The 15,994-nt window shown below is 42.7% G+C and overlaps 1 protein-coding gene across 1 annotated transcript in view; it reads right to left on the bottom strand.

The window, feature by feature from the left end:
* LOC141047663 (uncharacterized) overlaps window positions 1-15,994 on the bottom strand; it is a 294,273-nt gene that overhangs the window by 198,428 nt on the left and 79,851 nt on the right. The window contains exons 13-19 of the mRNA XM_073542859.1: window positions 14,407-14,526; window positions 12,796-12,888; window positions 10,677-10,894; window positions 9,714-9,907; window positions 8,606-8,905; window positions 8,031-8,251; window positions 4,379-4,540 (exon numbers count right to left, since the gene is read on the bottom strand). Coding sequence (XP_073398960.1) covers window positions 4,379-4,540; window positions 8,031-8,251; window positions 8,606-8,905; window positions 9,714-9,907; window positions 10,677-10,894; window positions 12,796-12,888; window positions 14,407-14,526 — 1,308 coding nt within the window. The remainder of the gene's footprint in view (window positions 1-4,378; window positions 4,541-8,030; window positions 8,252-8,605; window positions 8,906-9,713; window positions 9,908-10,676; window positions 10,895-12,795; window positions 12,889-14,406; window positions 14,527-15,994) is intronic.

The raw sequence follows: 15,994 nt of genomic DNA on the forward strand, positions 1-15,994 counted from the left end.
AGCAGAAGACTTTGCTCTGCTACATCTACATGATACATTATTCTATGAACGCTACACCAAGCAGCCCAGTAAGTGATTCATCCCTGGAATCAGGCTTTCTTGCCCTATGTTATGCTGCTCTAAGATTATATAGCAAAAACCTGATTCCCTTTCATTCATATTATACAAACCGGACCAAGCAAAAGACCATGCTACAATATGTCATCTAACTGCCTGCTACCGCAAAGCATCTTAAAGGTCTAGCTGATGTATACGTGATTCCGCAGGGACAATTCTGTATGGTTCTTGCTCCTACACCAGTGATTCCTGTATGCCCCCCTGTAAGGCCTGATTCAGACATGTTGCATGTACATGTTGCACATTTTTTTTCACGTACACTACACACACCCATTATAACCTACGCTGCTGTGCACATGTCCATGTTTTATCATGGATCGGATGTCCGTGTAAACGCACACAGATATGTCTTTTTTTCCGGTAGCGCGGATGACGAGGGCCAATATACTGTAAGTCTATGGGTCCATAAAAAACATGTACAGAACATGGATGGCATCCATGTGGTGCCCATGTGTAACGTTGCAAAGGATTTGAGAAGCTTCCTAACTTATTTATCCATCGGCGAAAAACGCCAAAGACACAGTGACGGTAAAATGGACACAAAGACCAAACGTTCAAGGTAAAAACAGACACACTGATGGTAATAATGGATATACACACTAAACACTTAGTGTAAAAACGGACACACAGACCAAACACTCAGTGTAAAAATGGACACAGACCAAACAGTGAGTGCAAAAACAGACACACACACACCAAACACTGAGTGTAAAACCGGACATACAGACCAGTGAGTGGAAAAAAAATGGACACACATACCAAAGCCACCTTCCCAAGTGAGCCCTTAGCTGCTGACAATAAGCAGGATGCAAATAAAGCTAGTTACCATAAATCAGCCTGGCTGTCCTATAACTTTTAAAGTACAGTGGGTACGGAAAGTATTCAGACCCCTTTAAATTTTTCACTCTTTGTTTCATTGCAGCCATTTAGTAAATTCAAAAAAGTTCATTTTTTTCTCATGAATGTACACTCTGCACCCCATCTTGATGGAAAAAAACAGAAATGTAGAATTGTTTGCAAATTTATTAAAAAGAAAAAATTGAAATATCACATGGTCATAAGTATTCAGACCCTTTTCTCAGTATTGAGTAGAAGCACCCTTTGTCACGCCGCTCTGTCTGTATCAGCTTGTCGGCGTGACAATGCATGTGTTTGCTTTAACCCCTTACTCCTTTCCCCCTAATTGAGCTGGGATACTGCTGCTTTTACCTGTATGGAGCCTGCTCAGTTCCTGGCTCTGCTGCGTAGCTGCACATGTGTTGTTAGGTCTTTGCTCTGCTGCTTGACGATTCGCATGTGCGGTCCCTGGTTGCCGCTGTGGAAGCTGTCCGTGGGTTGTGAGGTCATTTGCAGCTGGTGCATGACTTTCCACGTGTGTCTAGACTTGCAGACGATGCCAGGTGCTCTAAGCCTCAGTTCCTGCACTGATTGTGCTGCAATGGTTTTTGTGTGTGCTTAGGGCGTGCACAGCCACACCTTCCCTGCTTTTATCAGGGTTAGTGCGTGTACTTGAAATGCTGTCCCCAGCCAATTGCTGAGGGGCAGCTCCTTTATAAACTTACCCTGCCCTATGGGCGGGGCCAGAGCTTCTCACAAAGCTCTTGGACTTTGCTATGTGTGTCTCGTGTCTGTGGACCTAATCTCTCTTGGTTGTGGTACCAAATTCCCTGCCTTGATTCCTGCTTTGTCCTGTTCCCTCGCCCTGCCCCAGAGGCAGTATATCCGGGCCTGAATCCATGTTCCTGTACCTGTCCTGTACATGACCCTGTCTAAATTCACCCTGGCCTGGAGGCGGTGTATCCAGGCTTGAATCCTTGATCATGTACCTATCCCGTACCTGACTATGTCTGAACTGTCTGCTGTGTTATGTTCCTGGAATCCCTCTGTGTTTGGAGCCCTGCACCCAGTGACTCTGAGACTCTTGTAACCAGTGTTCCTGCTGAGCATCTACTATGCTGTGCTCTGACTACCATGCGGTGCTAGCTCCATGCAGGCCCAGCAATCCTGCGGTGTTAGCACCATCACACTTGAGTTCCTTCCTAGGTCCGATGCCCGGAGCCTGTCGACCGCAGTCTGGAACCTGATGACCGCTGCCTGGAGCTGGATGACTGCAGTGGGGCCTGGTGCCTGTAGGTCTTGTTGGATGTCCGGAACCAAGCGACTCCCGTCTGATGTCTGCCGGTGACTCTGATGTCCTGTGGGTGACCCTGATGTCCTGATGACGTCGTGTGTCCTGATGTCCTGATGACGTCGTGTGTCCTGATGTCCTGATGACCTTGTGTGTCCTGATGACCGCGTGTGTCCTGATGACCGCGTGTGTCCTGATGATCGCGTGTGTCCTGATGATCGCGTGTGTCCTGATGACCACGTGTGTCCTGATGTCCTGCCTGTGTCCCGATGTCCCGCTTATGAGTGCCTCGGTGATCTGATTGTGCCTTGGGGTCCACTGGGAAATACCTGGTTTAGCCCTGTTTTGTCTATGTACTATGACTTTATTTTAAGTAAATTTTACTTTATTTATACCTGAAGTTGTGCGGTGTCATCAAGTCCTACGAGTCTTCTTTGTCAACGTGCTCAGCTGCCACAGTATCCCGGTCCCTGCCCTTCCCTAGTTCGGGTAGGCCCGGGTCCCCCTCTGTGTTATAGAGGGTCCATATTGCGTCCCCGGGGGATGCCCGCCCTTCGCCATCGGCGTGGAGGCGCCTGCTGGGCCGCGTTTGCTGCTGCAGTCGTGACACCCTTTTGAGCTAGTAGAGCCATGAGTCCTCTTGGGAATGATGCAACAAGTTTTTCCCACCTTGATTAGGGGATCCTCTGCCATTCTAACTTGCAGATCCTCTCCAGTTCCGTCAGGTTGGATGGTGAATGTTGGTGGACAGACATTTTCAGGTCTCTCCAGAGATGCTCAATTGGGTTTAGGTCAGGGCTCTGGCTGGCCCAGTCAAGAATGGTCACAGAGTTGTTCTGAGGCCACTCCTTAGTTATTTTAGCTTTGTGCTTAGGGTCATTGTCTTATTGAAAGGTGAACCTTCAGCCAAGTCTGAGGTCCAGAGCACTTTCGAATAGGTTTTCGTCCAAGATATCTCCATACTTGGCCGCATTCATGTTTCCTTCAATGGCAACCAGTCGTCCTGTCCCTGCAACTGAAAAACACCCCCATAGCATGATGCTGCCACCACCATGTTTCACTTTTGGGATTGTATTGGGCATGTGATGAGCAGTGCCTGGTTTTCTCCACACATACCGCTTAGAATTATCACAAAAAAGTTCTATCTTCATCTCAACAGACCAGAGAATCTTATTTCTCATAGTCTGGGAGTCCTTCATGTGTTTTTTAGCAAACTCTATGCGGGCTATCATATGTCTTGCACTGAGGAAAGGCTTCCATCGGGCCACTCTGCCATAAAGGCCCGACTGTGGGGGGCTGCAGTGATAGTTGACTTTGTGGAACTTTCTCCTATCCCCCTACTGCATCTGTGGAGCTCAGCCATAGTGATCTTGGGGTTCTTCTTTACCTCTCTCACCAAGGTTCTTCTCCCACGATTGCTCAGTTTGGCTGGACCGCCAGGTCTAGGAAGACTTCTGGTGGTCCCAAACTTCTTCCATTTTAGGATTATGGAGGCCACCATGCTCTAGGAACATTGAGTACTGCAGAAATTCTTTTGCAACCTTGGCCAGATCTGTGCCTTGCCACAATTCTGTCTCTGAGCTCCTTGGCCAGTTCCTTTGACCTCATGATTCTCATTTGGTCTGACATGCACTGTGAGCTGTGAGATCTTATATAGACAGGTGTGCGCCTTTACAAATCAAGTCCTGTCAGTTTAATTAAACACAGCTGGACTCCAATGAAGGAGTAGAACCATTTCAAGGAGGATCACAAGGAAATGTTCAGCATGTGACTTAAATATGAGTGTCTGAGCAAAGGGTCTGAATACTCATGACCATGTGGTATTTCAGTTTTTCTTTTTTAATAAATCTGCAAAAATTTCTACATTTCTGATTTTTTCAGTCAAGATGGGCTGCAGTGTACATATGGTGAAATATTCCAAATATTGGAATTGTGAATGTGACCTTACTGTGATCATTAACTGAAGGAACAACCATTAGATTCCATGTCTTAGCGTAAATCTAACAAAGTGCGCTCCTAGCATTAACGCATGTGCTAATAATATGTTTACAAAGCATGACCTCTCTACCACCTCACCATTCAACATTGCATATGTATGGCTTATGTACTGGTGATTGTGGATCTGACGCTAACCTTTATGCTAGATGGTATTATATTTTTTATAGAGCTGAAGTCATTGTGGAAAACGAGACTGATATCGGACGTGCTTCCTGACACATTCTTCTGAACTTCAAATTTTACGTTTTCACCTTCCACTGAAACATTGACTCCAGCATGAAGTTTCTTGTTTGCACTCTAAAATATAAAGCAAGACACAATTTACTTTATTAGCAGAAAAATATATATATATTTTTTTTTACCTTAAGTAAAACAGATGTATATTGTAAATGGATGTAAGATATTAGTAATAATGAACCTAGAGTAAAAATGCAACATCAATCAATAATAATATTGGTAATGTGATAAAAGCAATACACAGAGAGGACTGGACCCCATCCAAGCCAATGGTCTAAAATTCTTTGTAGCTGTCAAGCTGCTTGAAAATGTGACTGGTGAGGATGAACAACATTGAAAGTTAAGATCGAAAACGTTCATCAAGAATTTGACAAAATGATGTGATCCCTTAAACCCCATACAGACAGAGAAATGTCAGCCAACCCCTCTTGTGAAGAATATGGTTGGATTTACTGGCAACTTACAATCTTCCTTCAGCATGTGTAGCTATAACAAGACACCTGGCTCAGCAGATGGTCAAGCCACACCAGCTAGTATCCAAGATGGCTTCTTGCAGAGCCCATGACATGTAACTGCTTTGTCCAGTCTTATAGGATTTCGTAAGAAGATAGAAAGGGAACCTGTCAGCAGGATTGTGCACAGTATCCCACAGACAGTGTCAGGTCGGCGCCGTTATACTGATTACAATGATATCTTGGTTCATAAAAATCCATCTTGTGGTTGTTGTTTAATCTTTATTTTCAGTTTTCAGTTAATGATATGTTCGTGTTCCGTGGCGGCCTGTGGGGGGGTCTTCATGTGGTGCTCTGATTAGGTATTCATCAGTATGGCTTCCGACAGGTCATTGAACCCTCACTGACCTGCCCCTAGTTTACATAATGAATATTATATACAGTATATATATTTTAAAAAAATCCCCTTCTGCAGGCAGGTGGCGTCGGCATCTGCGCTGCTGCATGATCACATGAATAATGTGCATTTAATTATTCTTTTTGATGGTATCCGTAAATTCCTAAAAAAAAAATCAGTTTGAAAATGGCGCCAGCCAAGCCCCTGCAGTAGCAGCTATCGGCGATCCAGTAGCTGCTACTGTGTAGGCACCGATGTCGCCATCTTGCTAGAGGAAAAAAAAAGCCTCCTCCATGATGGCACTGCCGGCGCCTGCGCAGTAACATCTGTTGGATCGCCGATAGCTGCTACTGTGCAGGCAGCTCCATCTTGATATAGAAAAAAAAATTTCTACAATAAGATGGCGCCAGCCATGCCTGCGAAGTAGCAGCTATCGGCGATCCAACAGATGTTACTACGCAGGCATCACGATCATGGAAGAGGCAATTTTTTTTTCTCTAGCCAAATGGTACCACCGACACCTGCGCAGTACAGTAGCAGTTATCGGATCGCCGATAGCTGCTATTGCGCAGGCACGGTTGGCACCATTTTCAAATGTTTTTTTTTTTTTCTTTTTTTAGGAATTTATGGATACCATCAAAAAGAATAATTAAATGCACATTATGGATGCCATCATACTGGAGTGCAGGCTCCAACGCCGTCACCTGCGTGAAGAAGGGGATTTTTTTTTTTTAAATATATATATATAATATTCATTATGTAAACTAGGTTGCTGGTCACTGGGGGATCAGTTACCTGTCAGAAGTCATACTGATGAATACCTAATCAGATCACCACATGAAGTCCACAAGTCGCCCTAGAGGCTCGCATGTCATTAACTGAAAACTGAAAATAAAGATTAAAAAACAACCACAAGACAGAATTCAGCAACCAAGATATCATTTTAATCAGTATAACGGCGCCAACCTGACACTTTCTGTAGGTTACTGTGCTTTAAGGACCATATGGAATTATCGTACGTCCTACCCACACACCAGTTACATTTTCCAGATCTCTGGAACGGGCCGAATGCCTTCCAGGGTCTCGATCCGTTCTAGCACACCAGTTTGGGGAGCTACATAGAAGTAGAAGCCAGGTAGCAAAGCCATGTACTTGCTCTCACACTGACGTTCTGCAGCATCTGCTGCCTCACAACGCTCTGCTGTTGCCCTGAGGGTCTTGTAGGTAGCCTTGTCCCCAGCCTCGAGACTGGCCAGGGTAGCTTGCATTAGGGAATTCAAGCCTGCCTGGCTGGGGGACCTGCAGGTGGTGAGCAGCCCACTGCAGGACTTACCTCCAGCGACTGGCTCCATGGACAGCCTTGGATGGACTCCTCTTCTGCTTGAGGAACATCGCCTTCCACCCCCCCCATCCATAGCATTGGCCATTACCCTAGCTCTGCCCCTTGTGTCACTGGCCAGCCTTGCAATCTTTGGTCACTGACACAGAGCTGCAACCTGACTCACCTACACTCCTTACAGTATTTGTACTCGGACATCTAAGGCTGAGTTGATTTTAAGACCCTGTCACTGATGTGGCACCATACTTGCTCACAACCCTGACAGGCTGAGAGGTTAGAGCACATGAACACTCAGCCTAGTGTTCACATAAATGGAGGTGTCGGAAGGCATTGCTGTCAATCGAATAAGCATTCAGCTACTTGAGGTGTATGGCCACCATTACCCAAATTATAATTGCCAGTGATATTATTTGGTGACCCTTGTACTAATTTCAAGCAATGCACAATAGTATTTCGAGCTGCCAACAACTGGAGCGCAAAATGTATTCCACATGTAGCTCCTTAAAGGGAATCTGTCAAAACAATCCACCTCACCTCAACTGTCTGTATGATCATATTGCTCTCTGATCAACTTTATGTATTCAATCTGTTATTTCAGTCAGGAAGTAGCAGATTGCATACGTAAAGTTGTGGATGACAATATCGTCCAAAAAGCAATATAATTCTGTATAGAGGTTGGGTGGTGAATGTGATCATTCTGACAGATTCCCTTTAAACACAGATTGGAGAACACTCTTCTATAAATTCCCCTAAAAGAGTTTCTCCATGCACATGATATTGATGGATTAGGTTATTAATACTGGATTGATGGTCTGATCTGCTGTTATTAGCTTTGGTGGTGGCTGGATGTAAACACTTAATGGAACTGCACTTCACAACTCTGTTCACCGTGTAGTGGCTGCTGCTAAGTACTGTAGATCATCACCTGTTCAGCTGATCTGCTGCTCTCAACAGTGGCTGCTACACAATTAGCAGAGATGCACAGTGCAGCTTCACTAAATTCAGATTATTGATAGGAGTGCTGAGTATAGGACCCCCTTCGATCCTCGGAATATGGCATAATTATCATTTGACTGGGCAACACCTGTAAGCACTGCAGAACTAGGGCACTCAGAAGTAGAAGTATTATACCCTGCCGCCAATTCTCTGGAATTAAAAAGCGTCCAGTTTTGGGGCTTGGGAAATTTCTCGCTCCACCAACATCAAATCTTGTCTAAATGACAAAAAAGAATGAATCATAAGAGATCATATACAAAACCAACACAATGGTAACCAGGCTTGACCTCATTGTCTAACACCAATGCAATTGTACATTTATTATAAATATTCCAAATGTAAATCAAATAGCAACGGGTTAGATACCTGATAATAGCAGACGCCATTCATAGTGTAGGGAATTTTATGACTTTTAAGCTTTTCATTATTATGCTTCAAGCTCATGCCCAGCTGAGTATGTACTGTTGATCTCTCTATACCCATGGACACATCAATTCTACTCGGTCCAGTGCCCAATACCATGCCACAAGTTTTGTTGTTACTCCTGTTGTTATATGTCAGCTCGAGAGCGCTCTCTACCGGAATTCCTGCCAAATAAGCACAAAATAGTTAGTTCTTCAAGAAGAATTTTGTTTCTGAGTCTTTGGTGGAAGCTTCACTAAAAAACTATTAACTTGTATAATGACCCATCTCCCGCACTTGATACCACCTCTATCGATCATGTCTTCCTTCCTTTATTGTATCGGCCTCGATTCTATAACTACTGCCCCTTATCTCTAGATTACTAGGTAAAACAGTATGTTCTGTGCATAAGAGCCAGTAACTCTAATTTCAGAATTAGTACCTATAGGTGACTGGCTTTAATGTAGATATGCATCCTAATAAATAGGACGTACCAATACCAGTCTAATAAGAATATAATGAAGTCTGCTGTAACATACCTGCATTCTGTAATGAAACTATATTATGTGACAACACTCCTTTAAGATGGTGCTCCTGGTCAACTGCATTTACCAAGTCAACACAGAGAAGTTTTGAATCAATCTGGATGCAGACTTGTCCATGTTTATGCAGATCCTCCAGGTGAACATTTGCTCTCAGTCTAGCTTCTGTAGGCAGCGTATGGCTTCCATTTTGGGCAAAACTTATACTAACATTATGAAGACTGCCACTGAGAAAAATATTTCTGTTCCGGAAATTGATCTGGTAGAAATTTCGCTTCTTTGCAAACTTGATGTAACCTAAAAATACAGTTAGGAGATCATTGGCTTGTAAGTGCATGGTATTAAGGTTTTCTAGTAAGACTTTTAGCGTGTCTGTACACAGTTCCTGTCCACAGTCTCCAGGACATCTCCTGGCTGCTTGTGGTTTCCAGTCCCCAAGTTACTTGTCTGCGGCTTCCAGTAACTTTGATCCCTGTCTGTGATCTCCAAGATGTCTCCTGTCTGCCTGCGGATTCCAGTAACTCTTCTACCTGTCTGTGGTCTCCAGGACGTCTCTGGTAAATTATCATCTTCCAGTAACTCTGCTAACTGTCTGTGGTGTCCCGGACGTCTCCAGTCTACCTTCGGCTTCCAGTAACTTTGCAATCTGTCTGTGGTCTCCGGGACGTCTCCTGTCTCCCTGCAGTTTCTAGTAACTCTGATGTCTGTCTGAGATCTACTGGATTCTTCTTCTGCTTGTGATTTCCAGTAACCCCACTACCAGTCTATGGTCTCCAGGATGTCTCCGAGCTTGTGCAGTTGAAGCACAGCCCTATACAACTCCCCTATATTGGCACAGACCAGCAATGTCCATTGGACCGGACTGCGGCAATTAGTATATGGTGCTACAGCCTCATTCTTAGAATCAAAAAAAGTACCAGATGTTGGACTTACATCAATAGGTATTAGTATATCCTAGAAATCTGTAACACCTTATAAGTCTGTCTGGCCTCAATCTGACACACATAAAGGGGAATGGTTATCACCTTAAAATGTGTCTTGCTGCATAAAACAGTTAAAGGAGAGTAGTCATGCAGATTTTAGTTTTTCCATAGAGGGATCTTACCTTCATTTATATTCTTTTTTTGCTTTAAAGCTCCTTCAACAGAAAGCTGTTGTGGGACATTAGCCAAAATCTCAAAGTTGTGTACCAAATTACCAGCAAATGATAACACAAGACCCACTTTCTGCTCTTTGGATCCCGATAAGTCAATTAAGAAAGATTTGTCATTGAAATGAATCCTGGATGTTAAAGACATTCTGTCATAAAACGACAAATGTGTTAATTATCTGAATCAATCTCAGCAAAAAAGGGAAATTAATCAATATAGTGTTATAGGGTGACAAAGAAACTATAAAAACATGAAAAAAATGAGATCCATGAAATAGTAGGAAAGAGTCTTTATTCTGAAACTTGGCTAACAAGAATACATCAGTTCTGTCACCAGATTTCACAATGCAAATTATTAAATAGATCTCTTAGACCTAGCCTAATGTATTTACTGTACTTTGAAAATCCATGACAGAATGGTTATACAATCCTGATATTAAGATGAGTTCAACTACAAAATGAAATAGCTGATGAGTCTAAGTATATTCATTCTTTACCTAGCCTGATTAAGAAATGCAGCTGGTACTGAGCAGTGTGAGATCTCAGCAACAGCATGGAGGAGAGACACTGAGGAGCCATTAATCAGGCTCACTTGTATTGAGCAAGGCTGTGCACTTTCTAGTGATGTGGCCATCCAGTGAGAGTAGCCATCAAGTGGACGCAGCCCCGCTCAATACAAGTGCATGAAAGGAGGCCATGTCCACTAGACGGGCTTTGGCCGGGAGTATGCCTAAGGCATATGTGCCCACCAGTCCCAGTTTAGAGACCGGTGAATCCTCGCAGCACACTGCGTGTGTGCTGGGAAGGTTCAGACATCAACAGACACACAGATTGACTGCAGACTTTTCATTTATACCGGACAACCCATTTAAAATGTTTGCCATCACATATGTACAGAACTTGCCATTATTATATTACCTGGACGGCAGGACTTTCCCAATTATTTTTAAGCCAGCAGTCTGCAGATCGGGTGTTAGAGCTTGCTGCATGGACACACTCGCACCAAGTATTCTGATATGCTTTCGGCTCTCATGGTTCAAATCAACTTCTATTAATACCATGTCTTTACCATCACACTGGAGAATAACACTTCCATTGGTACTACTTCCACCATATTTCTTTCCTATTGCTTGAATCTAAATACAGAAGAATGTGAAAGTTACATACAGATCCAGTTAACAAGACACTTAACATAAGATTATTAGGAAAACAAACACTGGAGAATAAATATGACCGAACACATGGGTGTAAATATAGTGAATGCAAGGGTTACTGTGGTACCTGAGCCCAGCGGGGCCCAAAATGTCTCTTTGGCTCATATGAAAAAATGAATACTATTAAGGACCTGTAATAATTGGGGGCTCCTGCAGGACATTTTACATTAGAGTTCAGAAGCGTCTAGTTTGCCACTGATTTATCGACAAATATGTAGTCTAATGCATATGACTTGTTTTACAGATAATTAGTAGTTCGAGGCCTAGAAAGTATTTTGCAGAACACTATTCTAATATTTATTGTAAGACGTGTGCTGTAGGTAGACCTGAAAATAAAGCGCTAATTAATTTAATCTGCTTAAAGAAGTTGTCCGATCTTAAAGGGGGTGTCCACTACTAGGACAATCCCTTCTTGGTCAAAAATATTTGGCCCCCATACACGAGAGCCCCGGGGAGAGCGAGGGCCGTCAACACAGTAACGTAACCAGCGCGGGAGATGAGTATAAGCTTTATTATTTTATGGGGACCAAGCATGGAGTATGACAAGAAGTTGTCCAATTAGTGGACAAGTTCTTTAAGCTACAAGTCTGCAGTCACTTTATGTAACTGCAGGCTTATTAATCCTCTCCTCGCATGCATTGCGTTTTGGCAGGATGCAGGTAGTTACCACGAGAGCAGTTGGTAAGGTGATCAAAAGTGTGCAATTTGCATACTTCAGGGCAAATTTTGGCTAAACTTGTATACCTCGCTCAATACACGAGCATTGAACATGGCCGTGCCCGCCAGTTCCCGTTGCCAGAAAATCCTCACAATGCGCAGTGCACACAATGTGAGGATTCAGAAGTCGCAGAAAGTAACTGCAGACTTGTAGTTTAAGATAGAACAACCTCAAATTATGGCATTATGGATTCAGAAGTCGCAGAAAGTAACTGCAGACTTGTAGATTAAGATAGAACAACCTCAAATTATGGCAGTGGTCACTGTAATATTGCATTCAATGCTCAAATACTGAAGCCACAGGTGTCTGGACTCAAACCCAGCAGCTCTTACACACCAGCCAGCAGCTCTTCCCTCTGAGCTATTCATATTTCTGGACAGTTCCTTGCTATACCAGATACTATTACCTGTGTAGCTCTTGATTGTCTCCGCCCCATGTTTCTGATTGTCTCCACCGAGTTCCTGATTGTCTCCAACCTGTGATCTCCTGATTGATCACCCTACTTAAACCTGGAAGTGCACTTCCTTCCTTGCGAGAATATTGAGCTCCCAGCCTTTAGCCTAGCTTCTTTCCACCTGCTGCATATCCTCAACCTACGGCTGTTTTGTGTACCACCCTCTGGCTATTTCGTGACTATGATACCTGCTTATCCTCCCAACTATACCACTGCACCGAGTACCAACCTCTTTCCTGATGATGCTACCTGCTGGAACTGCCTCTAGTGCTTGCAATATCACTACTCTAGCTCAGGTCAGTTCACAACAGAAGGGTTATTTTACTTTTTTTCTATTGTATAGGATCATGTTTTGCAAAGAATTTCTCAGTGATCGATAAAGGTTTCAGCTGGCAAAATGTTGGGTTTTTATTCAATGTTGCTTGTAGAAGGAAAAGATCCAGCTTCATAAATAAAATCAAAAACTTTTATTCAAATCCATTAAAATGAAAAAATTAGTTCCTTTGACATACTCTGTCGGAGTGAACCAGAGGAAGGGAGGTAACAGAAGAACTGAACGCGTTTGGAAGACAGCGTGTGATCTTAGACTCAGTTTGGCTACACATATGAAAGCTTCAGCTGGCAAAATGTTGGGTTATTATTCAATGTTACCTGAAGATTCTGGGGAATTTTCCACTGATAAGGATGGGATAGCTGAGAGTAGAACCCCATCTGATTGAGAGATTTGTTAAACTGAATGTGTAGCTGTGAAAGAAAAAAAACATGTAAATAGCAGGAGAAAATATTACAAAAATTACCAAAAATTACAGAGATTATGAACAATTGATTATATGCTTCTTTTTAACAGAGGCTATTTAGAATTTTCTTATCTATTTTATCTTAATCTTCTATTTGTATTGTACATAAAAATATGTCAATTCCAGAAGATGGGAGCACTTGAGAAAAATCTATGTAAATATCTAAGTAGCATGAGAATCAATCGATCCACAGAGCAATAACAAATTGAGAAAACTTACATTGACATGCATGATGCAGTGTTACATCCTATATCTGGTCACTGTCTTTGATGCAGGCTCAGCTTCTGAGCCTGCATCTTTCCCAACAGATGATGGCTGTGTTACACAGCCAGCATCTGCAACTAGCAAGCAACTAGCAGAGCCGAGTTCCATTCACTGTTGAAGACAACTTAAAGAGAACCTGTCGGCATGGTTTTAGTAATGTACAGTAAACTCATGGTTGTAATGGTGCTGTAATACATAGTAAATTTATACCTTTTTGAAGAAATCCGCTTTAATCACTTTTGGAAGTCTTCTGCCAAGTAGATTTCGGTGCACAGGGGTCGGACTATGAGCTGGGTCTTCTCCTCTCTGCCTGTGAGTCCCCTCTGCCTGCATCTGGTGTGTGATTCCCCGACCCCTTTGCCTCATTCACAGATCGGAGGCAGGAGGGAAATCACAGGGAGGAGAAGACCCAGCGCACAGGCCAGCCCTTGTGCACTGAAATCTAATCAGCAGAAAATGCCAAATGGTGATTAAAGAAGAAGCACTATGTGGATTTCTTCACCTATAGTATCAATGTAATCAGAATTACAGCACCATTACAGCCACATCCTTACTTTACATTACAAAATTGTGCTGACAGGTTCTCTTTAAATGCTGCTGTCAATTTCTGACAAAGACATTTAAACCAGGGACGTACTGTTCTATGTGTGATTTCGGGGGGCCCATGGGCTTCCCTAGCAGCTGAGGGTCTAGTGAAGGCCCCCCGTGCCTGCCATTATGGAGCTTCTGTAAAGACCAGTTTGTGGCTTGTGCTCTGTGATTTTTGCTATACAGTATAATGTGGTACTGCAGTATAGCATAAGCGATTGGACAATTGCACATTCACGTTTGTTAAGGAAGATAAAAAACACAGTAAAAATTTTAAAAATAGTTTTTAAAGAAAGTAAAAAAATCGGATCAAGCCTTTGTCCACTGTTCCTCCATAAAAGTGAAGAAATAAAAACAATAAAAAAATAAAACATATTTGGTATCGTCAAGTCCAGTCTATCAAAATAAAAAATTAATCAACCCGGTAAACGATGTAATAAGAAAAAAACACGTTTTTTTCATTTGTTGCAAAATGAAGCGATGAAATTGTCAAATCGACCCTCAAATGGGATCAATAAAAACGTCAGCTGGCCACGCAAAAAATGAGCTCTCACACAGCCCTATCAACCCAAAAAAGATAATCTTATAGGTCTTGGAAAATTATACTTCATACCTGTATTGTGCTGTTGGAATTGATTATGACTTTTCCTTGTAGTCCATGGTAAAATCCAACTTGCTTATCTTCCTTTGAGTAAACTTCCCCATCAAACCTCAACTTACGTGGAAACCTCAACTGTAAAAGAATGGACAGCAGAAGAAAAACATTTTTACTGATTAATTCTTAAAAACTCACACACGAGTTCTCTGAAGCAGCTCTCTACACTTATGGATGTGTATTAGTGTAGTCAGCGGCATCAACACAAAGAAGACATGAAGGAGAACACACCCGGTCACTGTGGGCATACGCGGCACAGGACAGGCAATGTCCATACACATGCGCACTCACACACCAGCAACATTCAGACAGTGCTCACTCTGGGATGTGAGCTATAATTGCTCAACATCGGTGAGGTCTTGATCTGGTGAAATCTGGCTGTGTGGTCGGTTTCCCTCTTGATTGGACCACAGCCTGAGTTGTCTCTGTCCAACTGCTGATAATGCTCTTGTCTTTGCTTTGCTGTGTTGTTTCTGTGCAGGTGTTTTCAATTCCTCTTTTTGATTTGTCCTATCACATCTTGCGAGGGGATAATTATACTCTCCTGACACATGTAGACTTTACTGGCTATATTCTAAGTTAGATGGATGTTTAGAGTCCCAGCTCCCCAGTCAATGATTATCTTGTTAAGGTTTTCTCTATTGCTTCTCCTGCAGTTTGGTTGTGTGTTTCCCTTCTCAGCACTTCTTCCATTTTGTTACATTCAGGGTCTGGGGGTTTTCACGTATACTGAAGGTCTTTTTGGGTTCCTTTATTTTTCTTTTGTCCTTCATGTATGACTTTGTGAACACATTTTTAGCCCTGTGTCTCACCCTCTGTCTGTGTGCAATATGTTCTGTTGTTGTTGTTTTGGGTTACACTCTGTGTATAGTTGAGGGTGCAGTTAAGGACACTCAGGGTCAGCCATCGTTGAGTGGGGGCACCATTGCATAATTTTAGGGTGCCATCCTCCATGGTCAGTCAGGGATAAATCAGGGTCAGGATACAGATTTGACTAGTCTGTTTAGGAACCTGTGGTGTGCAGGTTTGACATCTCCCCTGGTTTCCCAGGGGAGATGTCAAACCTGCACACCACAGGTTCCTCCTTCGCGAGAGTTAGGGCTCAGTCATAACATAAGCACTGTCAGTCAGAAGTGGGGAAAGCCCCAATATGCAAATAAGGAGACCTAAAAGTGCACTGAACTCTTGGCCAAGGGTGGACCATAGCCACCCTCATTTGCATACAAATTAAAAGTTATTTTCCTGTTACACTGTTTACTGTTACATTAACAGGTACAGAGCTAGTATCATTTTTATAGGGGTTAAATCCTCTACAACATTTTTTAGCCCATTTAAAAGAAATTTTGAGGTTGACGGACTGCCTTTAAGCCAGATCTGTCACTAGATTTCATAATGCAGAAATTATTAAATAAATCATTTAGTCCCAATAAAACTGGTGTATTTATATTGGAAATCCATGTTAGAAGGATTTGACAATCCTAATATTAATCTTCTATGTAAAACATTTTTGTATTTTATCATAACATTTTTATTACTGGTCATATTC

Source organism: Dendrobates tinctorius, unplaced genomic scaffold (genome assembly GCF_039654945.1).
Source record: "Dendrobates tinctorius isolate UK_male_01 unplaced genomic scaffold, ASM3965494v1 ptg000129l, whole genome shotgun sequence".
Classification (NCBI taxonomy): domain Eukaryota; kingdom Metazoa; phylum Chordata; class Amphibia; order Anura; family Dendrobatidae; genus Dendrobates; species Dendrobates tinctorius.